General features: G+C 36.3%; 1 protein-coding gene across 3 annotated transcripts in view; it reads right to left on the bottom strand.

The window, feature by feature from the left end:
• LOC139962610 (Golgi-associated PDZ and coiled-coil motif-containing protein-like) overlaps positions 1 to 14,082 on the bottom strand; it is an 82,891-nt gene that overhangs the window by 23,127 nt on the left and 45,682 nt on the right. Inside the window, exons 4-5 of one of the 3 annotated variants that reach the window (XM_071962746.1) lie at positions 13,544 to 13,709; positions 8,096 to 8,152 (exon numbers count right to left, since the gene is read on the bottom strand). In XM_071962746.1, the coding sequence (XP_071818847.1) occupies positions 8,096 to 8,152; positions 13,544 to 13,709 (223 nt within the window). The remainder of the gene's footprint in view (positions 1 to 8,095; positions 8,153 to 13,543; positions 13,710 to 14,082) is intronic. The other 2 variants (XM_071962747.1, XM_071962748.1) reach the window with 2 other exon arrangements.

Raw genomic sequence — 14,082 nt, 5'->3', positions numbered from 1 at the left:
TCTGTTGACAGATATCCCAGCTTCTCGACTATCGGATGAATTTTTTTCGCTACTTGCAGGATTTCGAGAGAGTTAATGACACAAAATTTTCAATAAAGAACACATTTTTCTTTGGGGGAAAAAAAGAGAGATGGAAACCATGGATGAATTTCATTTAGTCAGCTCATGGAAGTTGACGAGGAACTAATAACGCTGGCAGAGATAAATAAATATATATATATATATATATATATATATATATATATAAAAAACAATGACAGAAAGGTGATAAAATTTGACTTTTAAGTATACTGTATATGTTCATTTAGTAAGTCGACGATACAAGGAAAGCTAGATCCACTTATGTATATATATGTATATATATATATATGTGTGTATTTATATATGTATATTTATATATATATATATATATATATATATATATATATAGATACATATACATATATATATATATATATATATATATATATATATATATATATATACATATACATATATACAGTATCACAGAGTAACTGATATATATTACAGTGTAACTGAAAAACTTATTATCAAACTTCACTCTAAATAAAAATTAATAAATAATAAAGGAAAATAAAAAATAACAGTTTGTCTGTCTGTCTGTTTGTTTGGTTTTTCTTGTCATTTCTTTTTGTTTTGTTTCTTTGTAAGGGGCGGGGGGGGGGGTTGCTGAAAATAGTTTATACCAAAAGCTTATACATTTTTTCACAGTAAATCAATAAATTCAAGTTTGTATACTTAAAATTAATTATACTGTAAAATAAATGTTTGTTTTAGTGCAATGAGTTCAATATGAAGTAAAAAACAATGTGTATTATTTGAAAAAAAAATTCTTTAAAACATTTTATTAACCCTTTATGTATACTGACTCACAACTTATGGGTACAAAACTTGTGAACACATGAAATTTCCCAGGCACTGTTATACATGTTTGAATAGTACTTGCTACTCAACAGAGACCTAATACCTGCCCTTCCATTTTACTCTCTAAATCCCCGTACTTTAAGCTCTAAACCCCAAGCATCGGCAACTTTCTGATATATATATTTCCTCAAATATTTGAGCAGAAATCGACACTTAACAATGAAACCCCAAGTGTCCTTCCATGTTCGTATATTATGAAAAAAAATTGACATGGGGGCGGGGAGGGAAAAGAAAGAGCCACATTTCCACAATTAACTTAAAAGGTTTTGATCGCAGTAACATCAAAGCTATATACCACACATGACTAGAGAAACCTTAAAGGCACCCAATCAGACATGACAAATTGACCCGAAAAATTGGGGGGGGGGGGGGAACATATATTAAAGATAGAAGAAAGAATTTAAGCATGAGAGAAAATCTTGCGAGACGTAAAAATACTACGGCTAATAATCGTTGAAAGTTCCAGAATGCGGAAGGAGACCGGTGCGGCATAATAATGGCTTAGACAGGTGTGAAGAGTTCAGCTCCTTTACACAAATCAATAACAGACCAGAATAGCGGCAAACAAAATTACGAGACGTACAGGCCATGTGTCTGACGAGAAATGAAAGGCCTTTCGAGATACGGACACAGGAGGGACGACTTTTCACCAGGTATTTTTCTTTGGAGAGGAGGATTTACAAAAAAAAATATGGTCCAAATGCTTATGTGCTCATTCTTTTGCTTTTTGCTTAGGAAAAAAGGTGAGAAGGGGGGGGGGGGGGAGATATTGAACATTTACTTTGGATGGAGGGATGAGGACACAGGAGGGACGAATTTTCACCAAGTATTTTTCTTTGGAGAGGAGGATATAAAACAAAATGGTCCAAGTTGTTATGTGCTCATTCTTTTGCTTAGGAAAGAAGGTGGGAAGGGGGGGGGGTATTGACAATTTTCTTTTGATGGAGGGATGGGCATGGGGAGAGGGAGGGGGATAGCAAATGTTCAATAAGATGTTTTCAAGCTTACAGTTGCCATTCGTGCATCACTGTCTTGTTAATAAACTTCTAGTTTAAACTTCAGATTTTAAGTCTACATAGTTCTATGTACCTACTTTAAGAGAACTTTAAGAAAAGTAAAAAGTGAAGACAGTTCTGTTTTCATTTGAGAGCTGGCTCGGGGAGAACAGGCTTTTAAGATAATGTTAGATAGTCGTTGTAAGGTTTAAATATTAATCTTTAAAAGGACATTACAGGGTTTCCTAATCTTATAATGATCCTAACAAGATCTTAAATGGCAGACTAGTAAACTTCAAAAGATGAACAAGTTGTTTACGCACCCTCAGAAAAGGGTCGAGATTAAAAGTAGTAATTGATCAAAGGAACTCGCAAATGATGTAACTATATGTTAGTTTTATACGGTAGCTCAAAGAACAGAAAAGATTGCGTCCATAACTTTTCTCACATTTGGTCAAAAGCCCCAAATCACATATGAACAGATATATAGCTCTACTTGTTCCAGCTTTTAACATTTCTGTCAAAACACAAACCAAAAAAAAAACAGGTCACTTACATGCTCAGAAATGGAGACAATGTGTTTTCCCTACGGAATTATTCCACAGTTCCAAAAGATCGATTGGACTGCCTTTAAGCGTTTATAGCCTGTTTCTTTCAGGCGAAACCTGACTCACGATACAAAGGGAACACTGCGTACTGTACTAGAAAGTTTCTTCTTTCGACCGTCAACAGCAATAAAGCACGGATGAAGAGACTTGAAATCGGACGATCCACTTCAGGCTGAAGCGGCTGTGTCTCCTCATGAAATCTACATGCACTAATAAACTTGCCCAAGAAAAAAAAAAAAAGAGATTTTGCCAAAAGATTTTTTCTTTTTTTTCCCCTCAAGTTTTCTTTTTTTTCAAAGATTAAAGTCAATCTGACGGATCTAATGAAGGGCAAACACTCCCATGATATGATTGTACTCGTGTGACTGAATACCATAAGTCAGGCAACTTACAGATTACTCACTCATTGAGTAAAGTATCTAAGGGCATACATCCCACAACATGAATATGTACAAGTATGACAATCCTAAAGTCCCCTGACTCACGACTCATTAAGGATGAATCTAAAGGCATACTACTCTACATCTCTGCCCACAATTACCACACGTATGAAACTACCAAAGTCACCTGATGCACAGCATACTTCCCTTGATAGGTATAAAGTAAGAATTAATTGCAAATCCAAGTCACATGACTCACAGACTGGCTCATTAAGCAAGCATCTAAGGGGATATATCCCATAATATGACTACAGTACATTATATGTGAGACAATTCCAAAGTCATATGACTCACATATGACTGACTCATTAAGAAACAGAAAAGTTAACTCCTTTTGCTGAAGAAAACCCCCATTATTTCTGTGGAAATTTGCATAAAATGAAAAAAAAAACAATTTCATTACATATGTACCAACATCTAGCCACATAGTTAATGTATCAACCCAGGTGGAGTTGCAATTGCCATTTAATTAACTGGTAAGGCTAACTATGACCCCCCTCCCCTAAACCAGGGGATTCCCTCTCACCCAGGGCCCCCCTCCCCACTACCAGGCACACCTTTCTTTACCCAAGGCAGAGAGAAGTCACAGCAGCCTGAAAAGTTTAAACCCTCTGTCATTCTACTGTATATAATAACCAGGGAAAATTTGTCTACAGAATTTTTCAGTATTGTGGATAATTCAGTAAACCCTTCGGGGATATCCCTTCACATTTGAATCAACATACATGTGACAAAAAGTCTGTATACTGTATTACATCAATGTTTTGTCATCTGAAATCCCAAAGTATGTCAAATAAGGACTTGCAAAACATACTGAAAATATAGAAATATCACAAATTGAGGACGATCATTCTTTCCACGACAGTTATTTATGCAGCTGTTTTTTACTAAATGTTTTTATTACTCTCTTCATTTTGTATAATAAATTTAAATTAATGAACAAAAGTATTATCTTAATATAGCAAGACGAAAGTAGATCACTTTGTTCTGGGGAGGTTCTTCAAGACATTGATAACAATCTATGCTGCTGTCCTGACCTCGTGCACAAACCCACCTCAAAATTGTCCTACTTATTGATTTTTCTTTTATTATTCTTAAATTTTTTGTTTTAATACTGCATTTCTAATTCTGTCAAGATTCCATCTGGAAAAATTGTTAAAGAGAACATCTGTGGTATTTACTGATGTCACTTCTAGGATCAATCTTTGGGTTTGGCCAAGTTATAGTGGTAAAACATCCTCTCAATGTGACTAAAGAGTAACTGAATGCTCAACTCTCATTAGCAAATGTTATTTAACTTAAAAAAATTGCATTTTTCTTTTCTGGGCAGTGGGGGGGGGGGGCTGAATTATAGGGCATCAGAGTCATTAAGAATCAGTTTAAGTAGATAGCTTTAATACAACAGTTGGTTGCATTCTCCACCATCCACCCCTCCCTCCCCACCCCCATGCTCCAACCATCTCCCCACTCTAATGTTTAATACTCTTGTAAAACATACTGTAAAACATAATGTGTGAATTTTTCAGACCATTTCCACCAAAGGATAGAATATCCTCCATCATGTAAGGACACTAACTTACTTCAGCCCTGACTTATACTGCTGCTGTAGACAAAGATGGCTGTGGCAGGCACTTGAATGTGCCATGAATTTGTCATTTGCAACAACCCTGCTCTGCTTTGGAAGACTAGAAACATCTGTTCTGAACCTAATGCTTACAAGTATACAGTGCTGTACAGTGCTGTACAAAATTGTACACAATCAGCTGTGTAACATACAACCCTGTGACTATTAAAGTAAAAACTTTCCATTTGTTTGACTACCTCAACTTTCCTACCATATTTCTTTCGGCTCACATGCGAATGAAATCACGATTGAATCCAGATGCATTTTTGAGCACCGTAGCTTTTAAATTAATACAACTTCTACTTTTCAAAATTTGCCAGTTTATTCAAAAACAATTTTTGTTTCCTTTTCATACTGCATAAATCTATTGAGGCCCCAGAAAGGTTTTGAAATAAAATGTTTCTAGATTCGGTAGAGGGTAAACCACTGAATGGCAAGGTATTGTAACAACCTGTGACTCCTCCCCATACCCTCACCCCACCCCCACCCACCCCTCCCTTCCTTTCTGCAGGAAGTTTGTTACACTCTTCACAACATATATACTTTAAAGAATAACAAACCCTTTTTTCCTACAATGGATGTGTCCTTTAATCCAAGGATTATGACAGTCTCTATATTTGCATATTCTGCTGCTGGCAATCTCCAGTAAATTGTCGGTTTTTTCTCTCCTGAGGGAAGGAGCTCTCACACCATGCATGAAGATTAAAATATTCAGGCATTTTTTGGGTAAAAACCTTGTAATCAATTCAGTTAAACATGAATGGAAAACTCTGCACCGTCACTCATGCCTACTCTTAATATGGCATTACCGACCCAAATATTAAACATCATATTTTGTTGAAATTCGATTATCTATCACATATTGGTGACGATTTAGAAAATTGTCCATTACAGAAGGAAACAGGAAACAGACTGTGAAGAAGAACATGCGATACAAATCAATCAGTTTTTTTTTGCACATTCCATTTTCTGAGTCCGACTTTCTGAAGAGCGAACGATAGATATTTGGAACGAAGAACAAATTTGCTGTAATGTGTTATTTGTGGAGTAAAACAAACAGAGAGGCACTACCGCAAATTAGTTTTACTCGATGACAAATGAGTCTGCTGCAAACCGAAATCAATAAAATAAAATATAATATAATTTACTAGAAACAGTACCTGTTGACTAGCCAGTGTATCACGCCCAGTCATGACATGCAGTGCACTGTAGTTTATCACTTTCGCATTCTGTTCTGTAATCTTTAACATCGATCGTGAGGGAAATAATCTAGCACAAACCATCCGCGTAGCAATTTGAGGGTTGGAAAGTTTTTGAATGTGTCAAATGATATGAGAGGTATATATCTATACAAAACTGTTACAAATCTCCCAAGTTTTGCATAAAAAAAATGTTTGGCCAAATTTGGCCATATTTAGCATTATGGTCATTTTGTGTATATATAGCATTTTGGCCACTTTCACTTACAGCATTTCTGTATGTTATTTTAGAGAAAATGGTTCCTTAACACACTCAATTGTTTTGTTTTTTTATACCCTTGTAAGAATTAAATAGGAATCACTTTGGTTCCCAAAAAATATTTAATCTCCTAGAGCTATGATGTGGTTTTTGAATGAGATATATGTGAATCTGAGGTCTCAAATATTTGCCAGTAAAATAATGAAAAAACAAGGCACTTGTAATACTCTTCCAGTATAGACTAGTTAATGTTGCTTGCGTATTAATACAAGAAAATTATGCCAGTGGGAATTGGAATTATTAGCAAATTGAATTTTTTTTTATGCACTGTGTGGCAATTTTTAAGCAAGGTGGCTTAACTTGTCAAAATTCTAAGCCTAGAATCTCACCTTTTAAATCTTCATAAAATTAACTTACACCTCATGACTTAGGTATGTTAACGATACCACATTCAGTCACTAACAGGCAGCCCCGTGCATTCCGACTCATTGCATTAGAAGACAAGAGTCACCTAAGCTACAGTACCAAGTGGCAATAAGTACTTTATATCCACCTACCGATACAGATTACTAAAATGTGAAAGAAAAAGGCCAAAACTCCTCCATTCGATATACACCATAGTAGCACATTCTAACAGACGGTGATAAATGATGCAATCCCGGGATACTGTATTCTTTTAAAATTCACTACATGTACAGGCTGTGAAGAGAAAGCTTTCGAAAGTAAAGTGAGGAAAGAAAATAGAACCTGCATGTGACAGCAGGGTAAACATTGACAGAACGTGTGCTACATATCCAATCATATCGCCAGCCTGTAACGGCTGCATATATACATATATATATATATATATATATATATATATTTATATATATATATATATATATATATATAGATAGATATAGATATATAGATATATCTATATATATAGATATATCTATATATATAGATATATATAGATAGATATAGATATATATACATATGCGTTTAAATTTTCCCCAATCTTTCTAGCAGTGTCTTAACATGCAACAAGTGGTCTCCTACATAGCAATCATCACCAACCAGTACAGACACAATGCAACCCTGTAAATAAGTGCCCTCATGTAAAGCAGATGTGACGGAAAGCTCGTGGAAAAAGGATAAAGAAAGAAAAAGCACTGTCAAAGAAGAAAAAAAGAGAAAAAAAAAGCCACTCAAAACTTCGGAGCTCGGGGAGAACACGTACGTACAGTATTAGTAGATTGCTAAGATGGAGTCTGAAATTATAGATCTCGAGATGAATGTAATTTACACCACTCCTTAAGAAGTTGGAAGATTTTGTTACATCAGGAACTAAAATGTCCAACAAACACGTTCACTAACAAAGAGAACTCTTGGAATGAACAAAGTGAGATTCAAAGAGTAAAGCTGCACCCCCCCTTACCTCCTCCTCCTCCCCCCCCCCAATTTGCAATCACAATGCACAATGAAAATCTTGAAAGCAGTGCTGACTGTTAAGTTTTATAAAATGTTGCATCTGTCTTCCTTTCTTTATGAACTGAGAACCTCCAGTAAACTGCATATACCCTACCTTCACCCCACCACACCCCCATTCCACCCCCCCCTTTCCAAATCCTCATACGTTAGAAAAAATTTATCACCACTCTTTCAGGAATGAGCCTGGTGTAAAATCAAAATCACAGAACTTTGCAAAAATTGCGGTATAGGCTCCAGTTTGCATATGCTACAGTGTGTTAGGATGCTAATTTTTGTCCCCGGGGTAGAAAAGAAATCAAGGATATTCCGCGAATTCGCGGAAAAAGCTCATGCCTGCCCTTTTATACAACCTTTCTTCCTTTTTCTGTTTTGTCTCTCAACTCCTCCATCTTAACAAAAATCTTTTCTTTTTTTCTCTCTCAATCTCTCTTTCACTTTCTCTCTAAGCAAAAGAATAACACGGAGAAGGGAAGAATCATTTTTTCACATTAGCAACACAACCGATCACTTTGCCAGAAAAAAACCCGCCGCCAGACACCGATGATTTCTCACCATTAAATTCCTTGCAACAGTAATGTATGATCTTACTTTTGGAACTCTTGGACGTGCCTGATAGAGAAGAAAGAGAATCAAACGAGTAATTGAAATCAAAAGCAAAAAAAAAATATTTTAAAAAGTAGGAAGAAGGGGGGAAAAAAGAAGGGAAAATAGAAAAGAGAGCAAAAAATTTAAAAATATGTGATGTAACTTTCCGAGGGGCTGTAAACAATCATCGGTTTTTTGGTCCAGATTAAAACTATACGAGCTTTTAACTTACACCAGGAGACCAATTCTTTTCAATTCAATACTGTAGCACAATCTTGTCAGAATTAGTCGGCAAGTTGAAATATTTGCTGTTATTACCTTCGTAATGCCAGTCAAACAACTCTCAGTATATTTTAGAAGACAAAAACAGCATTTAATTCTGAAAATTATACACTGAAACCCTGTGTAGACAAGGGAACAATTATATACGGGAGGGGGGATAAGTGTGTACAGGCTTTAAGAGGGCGTGTCAGTTAGGCTGAGTCAAAACTTTATGTGAAATAATGAAGGCCAATTTCACAATTTTGATTTCATTTGAGTTTGGTTTTACATTATGACTCCAATGATACTATGAAAAGGCTCTAGGCGACGTAAAATAATTCCACCAGAGTGGGTAACAACAAGCCTTGATGCTCATTGAATGATGAAATCCAAAACGGTTTACTTTACAGGTATTTTGATCAACCGCTCTCTTACTTTGAGTAATTCTTGGTAGGTTCGGTCAAAACTGTGGAAACCAAATGCAAACAGCAAGTTTTATTTGTAGAATTTAATATTATTTCAATTTTTTTTTATTATACTGAATTCATTTGGTGATGAGAAATTTGATCCAAGATTAGCAGTCTTATATTAGTGAAAGTAATACCGTAATATTGACACACGAGAAGAGCGATTATATTTTACTCAATTCATGGTGGAGTTTTATAATGGCTAGGAAATTGATTTTCAAGACTTTTGTTGTATTATCAACTTACATTTTATTTTATTAAGTCGATTCTTTCCCCGCAAATATTGTGTATTACCCGATTCCACAGGGAGTAGGCTTTGGTATTATTAGTATTGCTAATACAATCAGGGAGTATTAAAAAAAAAATCCAAAAGAGACATAAAAACATCCTATGATTTTTTTTTGTCCTTTTAATATTTGCCAATCATGTGAGCAACTGCTGTTCCATAGAATCCCCATTGAAACTGAGTAAGGCACCATTTTCTTTGGCAGGAGGGGGGAAGGGGGGGGGTGTAATTTTAATTTTCTCTCCTGACATAGCCAAGCAAACAAGCTAGAGAATACTCGCACTAAATTTACAGCTAGGCATTGATCCATGTTCCATGTTTGATATTGCTTCTGCAATCAAAGCTGAATGTTATAGTCCATCCATCGCCACTTGTGCTCTAGGAAAAAATTTTTCCTCTATAGGAAATTATTTTCTGTCGTCATGGTAACTGGTAAACTCAAAAGGGAAACCAAACAATAATGAATACATATATATGCTTTACTGATCAATGAGAAAACGCCAGGTCTGCTGAGCTATAGAAAGTATCTCAGCTAACACGACTCATTAAGATATACCCGGTGACTTCCTTTTATGCTCTGGGAAAATAAATTTGCGTTGTATGTGACATTTATTATTACAGGTCTGAGCAAGATTTCAATCCCAAACATTTTTCTTTTGTGGACTTTGTATTATTCGGTGCGCGTGCACAGCGGTCTGAAGTAGGTCGCGTAAACAAGAGAGAGATTGAATTAAGCAACACAGTTTCTGCTTACAAACAAGTGGAACGGATGTGTCAGATTCAATGCAGTTTAACTTCTCTATCTTTCTGGGGATCAAACGGTAGAAGGCTACAAACTTTTATTTCGTCAATTAACTTTGCCGCAAAGTCTCGGTTTCCATAAATCATTTTTTGGTACAAACGCTGTCCTTGATTTGGAAAAAAAATCATCCGAGCCAAACGGAGAAGAGCGTTCTTGCCGGGTTATTGTCGGCAGACACACCAGATATAATTGGACATCTGTTAAAATGTATAATCTCCGTCATCGCCTATGATGCCAAGCTACTTAATAGATTGTATCACTTGGTCCTTAAAACAAAACAAAATACTGCAAAACCATAATAAAGGATGACAAATTTATAAATTGGATAAATTTACACTTTACATATTCTGTCTGTTTTACAGCTGTTCTTACAGAAAAGAATTGAGGATATGTCATCGTGGAATCTGTTCCCATATTCATGCAACATTTCGCAACATTTACAAACTAAGAATTCACTACAGCCACAATACAAAATTATGCAAAGTTTTGAGAAAGAACAAAAATTAAAGCAGCTTTCCTGAGCTAAATTTGGAACACTTTTTTTTATGCTAATGGCATATAAATCTCACATCAAAGTAGTTTATGTTAGGTTCGTCAAATTGTACTTCAAATAATGAAATGGATTTTTTTGTAACTTTGCTATCACCATGTGATTATTAATACTCCCAGAAAAAACCCAATTACAGTAGTTTTGATTTGAAAACTTCAAAAAATATGTTTCAAAAGATCTCTCTACAAACATCTCTCGATATAAATTAAGATAAAATTTGTACATAAACTATACTATCAGCTCACGGTACTGTTATGCTCTGCAGTCGGAGACTGTGAGGATTGTCAAGTAGCGTGAAGCTAGATGGGATCGATGAGAGCGCCCTCTATTGCTTTTGGGCATGAGCTGCATCGATCAATACCCTCTCTATTTCCAAAAGCATCAAGTTTGTTATTCATTTAATGCTCTCTGATTTAGCCATACTCAATTTATAGCTTCACATACTTAAAGCGCTATCTACAGATTCTAAAACTTTGAAAATCTTAACACAAGAACCTACCTTAAACAAGCACTTCTTTGTCTGTTCCCACCCCCCTTTTGGGGATACAAATAGCTGTGGGAGAGGGGAGGGGGTGAGGGCATGGTAAGGGAGGGAAACAAAGTCAGGATTCAAATGTAACAAGCAAAGCACTGATCGTTTGCCTCTTATCCAATTTCTCTAAAGTAACCACCCCGACCCAAAGCTAATAAATGGAGTATCTCGCAGTATTAACGGATTAACTTCTCGACTTCCACTTTGACAGCTTAATTTGACTAATCGAGCATTTATACGGGTCAAGGACACACCGAACTGAACCGTACCGTAATGCGTAACTTTGTGAGTCGGATAAACAAACAGAGCGCCGGGCGAGCGGATGTTCACTGGTTGCCATAGCAATGGTTTCAACTTCTTGAAGACTTCCAATCTCATCTCAGGCGTAGCAATTATTAAAAGCAGAAGGAAATGTTGCATGCAAAGACTATTCCATTTCTTTCAATATTTTTTTTTTATTAACTTTTCCTTTCTTTCTTTCTTTCCTTTATTGCTATGTTTCATTCTTTTCAAGTTTTGTAAAGTAATAATTTTAATGAGGGTATCATCAATTCCCAAAGGTAGATGTGAGTTCACTCGTAACGCATCGTACGTAAAGTCACTCCCAGCTCGTATTTGTTTTTTAAGTCCCACGTCATGTCGTTCAATGATTAATGATAGTATGATTAACTCAGACCTTTTTTTTGGGGGGGGGGTGTAAACCGATCTTTGCCGCATTTTATCGATGATTTTCGACGTCGCGAAAGTCTATTTTAAAAGTAAACAGTAATTTTTTTAAGCCAATAATATTAATAATATAAATATTATGATGCACTGAGGGAAAGGACTTTCAAAATGTTGATAAATAATGATATTATTTTTCAAATAGTTCTTGAAAAGGTTTTAACGTCAGATGGAACAAATCTTGAATTATCTGTTTTTTCAGAACCAGAATATCAAAATGAATTCAGCTGTCTGTTTTCATATTTCTTTTTTTTTTTTTTTTCCGGATTCTGTCATCAGAAAATCTGCGCTAAGATCTACTGATAATTAAAAATCTATTTCCTAGTCGTCGCATTTACGATTTATTCCCAAATAATTTTGATTTATTTGGCTCCTCGTAAATCAATTTCTCTAAATCTTGCTGTCGGATTCAAATTTGTTACAGACTGATTCAATCATCAATCTCTCTTCAGGCATACAAACATAAAATATCGTAAGTAGCGAAACCAGAACCTGTAGTGCTACTAAATTTGATCTGTTACAAATCACATCGTCGTTAAACCTTAGGGAAGAAGAAGCATCTTCGGAACGTTGAACAATTCCATTAATTTTCTGAGAATCTTCTCGCTTTGACTGTCCTTGCGTGTTAAACACACACACACACTAGGGAACAGGTACTACTACTGAATGTACCAGATTTAGTACCTACAAGCATTGGTACTCTAAAGTCGTCGTTCCTAACTGCACTCACCCCCAGGGATCTGTACTGATACTCCTGACATATATTGGGAAGAAATATGGCGTGGATTCTAGCGTAAGTTTGAGCAACGCTCAGAGCCTCACCCTCTTACGCATATCGATACCCGAGGGGAATTCTTATTGTACTCAATTGTTGTACTCGTCGACCAACGGCTAGTTGCTAGCTTGCTACTGTATGTATTACAGATTCTTGTACAACTTGAGGGAGATTTGTTTTTTTGCTTCTTTTTCTCTATTATTATCCATCATATTTGCAATAATTCACCTCAGCATGATACAATCTTGGAGGAATGACATAAGTCTTAGTTGTACAGTGCAATGTGTACAGTTAATGGCATGTTTACAGAAAACATCACAAAAAGCCTGAGATCTATGAAATATGATGTATCGTTACAAGTTATTTCAGTATTGTCCTCAAAAACCACCAGTTTACTTCAGACAAAGTGAAGTAGTAGTGCTAGGGTAGTGAAGGGACAGGTAAGCGAGGATGGATGCAACCAAATGTTCATTTATGGTCAGAGGTTTGCAGCCCTTTGTTGGACACCCTCAGTGCATCTTCTCTCAGTGAAACGAGGATGGGCATTGCCGTTGTCCAGACGATCGCTAGACTATGAGTTAACATTTCGAAAGAAAATTTACAGAAAATTGCAAAACAGATCAGGAGACGTTCAATAATATTTTTCCAAAAAATTGATTAAATGTTAAATAATAAAGAAATAGAAAGGATGTCAAAAAAGATTGCACGCACAAACATGTTAGCCTTCGACACAGCAGCGTCCAAGCTGCTAGAGCCAGCTAGGGCAAGATTTTAAAGAGGAACCACAAATCTTGGCTACGTTCCAAGGGATGGGGGGAATCAGAGGTACTCACATAGACCGGAAAATTTACCGATGGGAAAATGACAGTAAATTTACCCATTCGTAATGCTGACAAATCTTGCACCATTTGGCATATATTTCTATTAACAATCTTCGATCAGATAAAATCTTGGCAATGGGGAAGGTGGCCTACACATCCAACCAGCGACTTCTGGACAAGAGGCTACAAGACACTTACGTGACCGGGGGGCTGGGGCACCCGTTGCTTATTCGTCCTACGCCCTCTACAGGCCCGTATGACTGTCTTGTGCCTGTGGAGATGTATTTCAGCCTCCAGTTGGTTCCAGAGCTTGTCATGCTCCGGTCCTCGTAAATCCCTGCCCAGGAGCTGAATCTGTTGTATTCTGAGAGACGAAGAGAGTAAAACAAATTAACTCGCTTGGGAACGAAATTTAAGGAAGGAAAGCACGTCGTAAGATATTTGACAAATATATTTTTTGTAGCGGTTCCGAAACCCCCTTTAATCAAGTCGGCATACAGTAGGTACCTTGATCACTAGGATTCATTATCAAACTAAAAGGATTCAATCTGAATCCGAAGCAAAAATTATGACAAAAAACAGCCACTGTCTTCAACAGCTGCGGGAGAGGGAATGATGTAGAAAGTACCGTCTTACGAACGCCGACCTCATGAATCATTTCTGTTCTCTGTCATATCTGATTGATGTTCTCTCTCTCTTAATATATTTAGAGAGGGAAAAAAAATTGACCTGGTGCC

The sequence above is a fragment of the Apostichopus japonicus genome, chromosome 21 (genome assembly GCF_037975245.1).
Source record: "Apostichopus japonicus isolate 1M-3 chromosome 21, ASM3797524v1, whole genome shotgun sequence".
Taxonomy (NCBI): domain Eukaryota; kingdom Metazoa; phylum Echinodermata; class Holothuroidea; order Aspidochirotida; family Stichopodidae; genus Apostichopus; species Apostichopus japonicus.
Note: the sequence above shows the minus strand (reverse complement) of the source record. Positions and strands in the feature narration are given on the sequence as shown.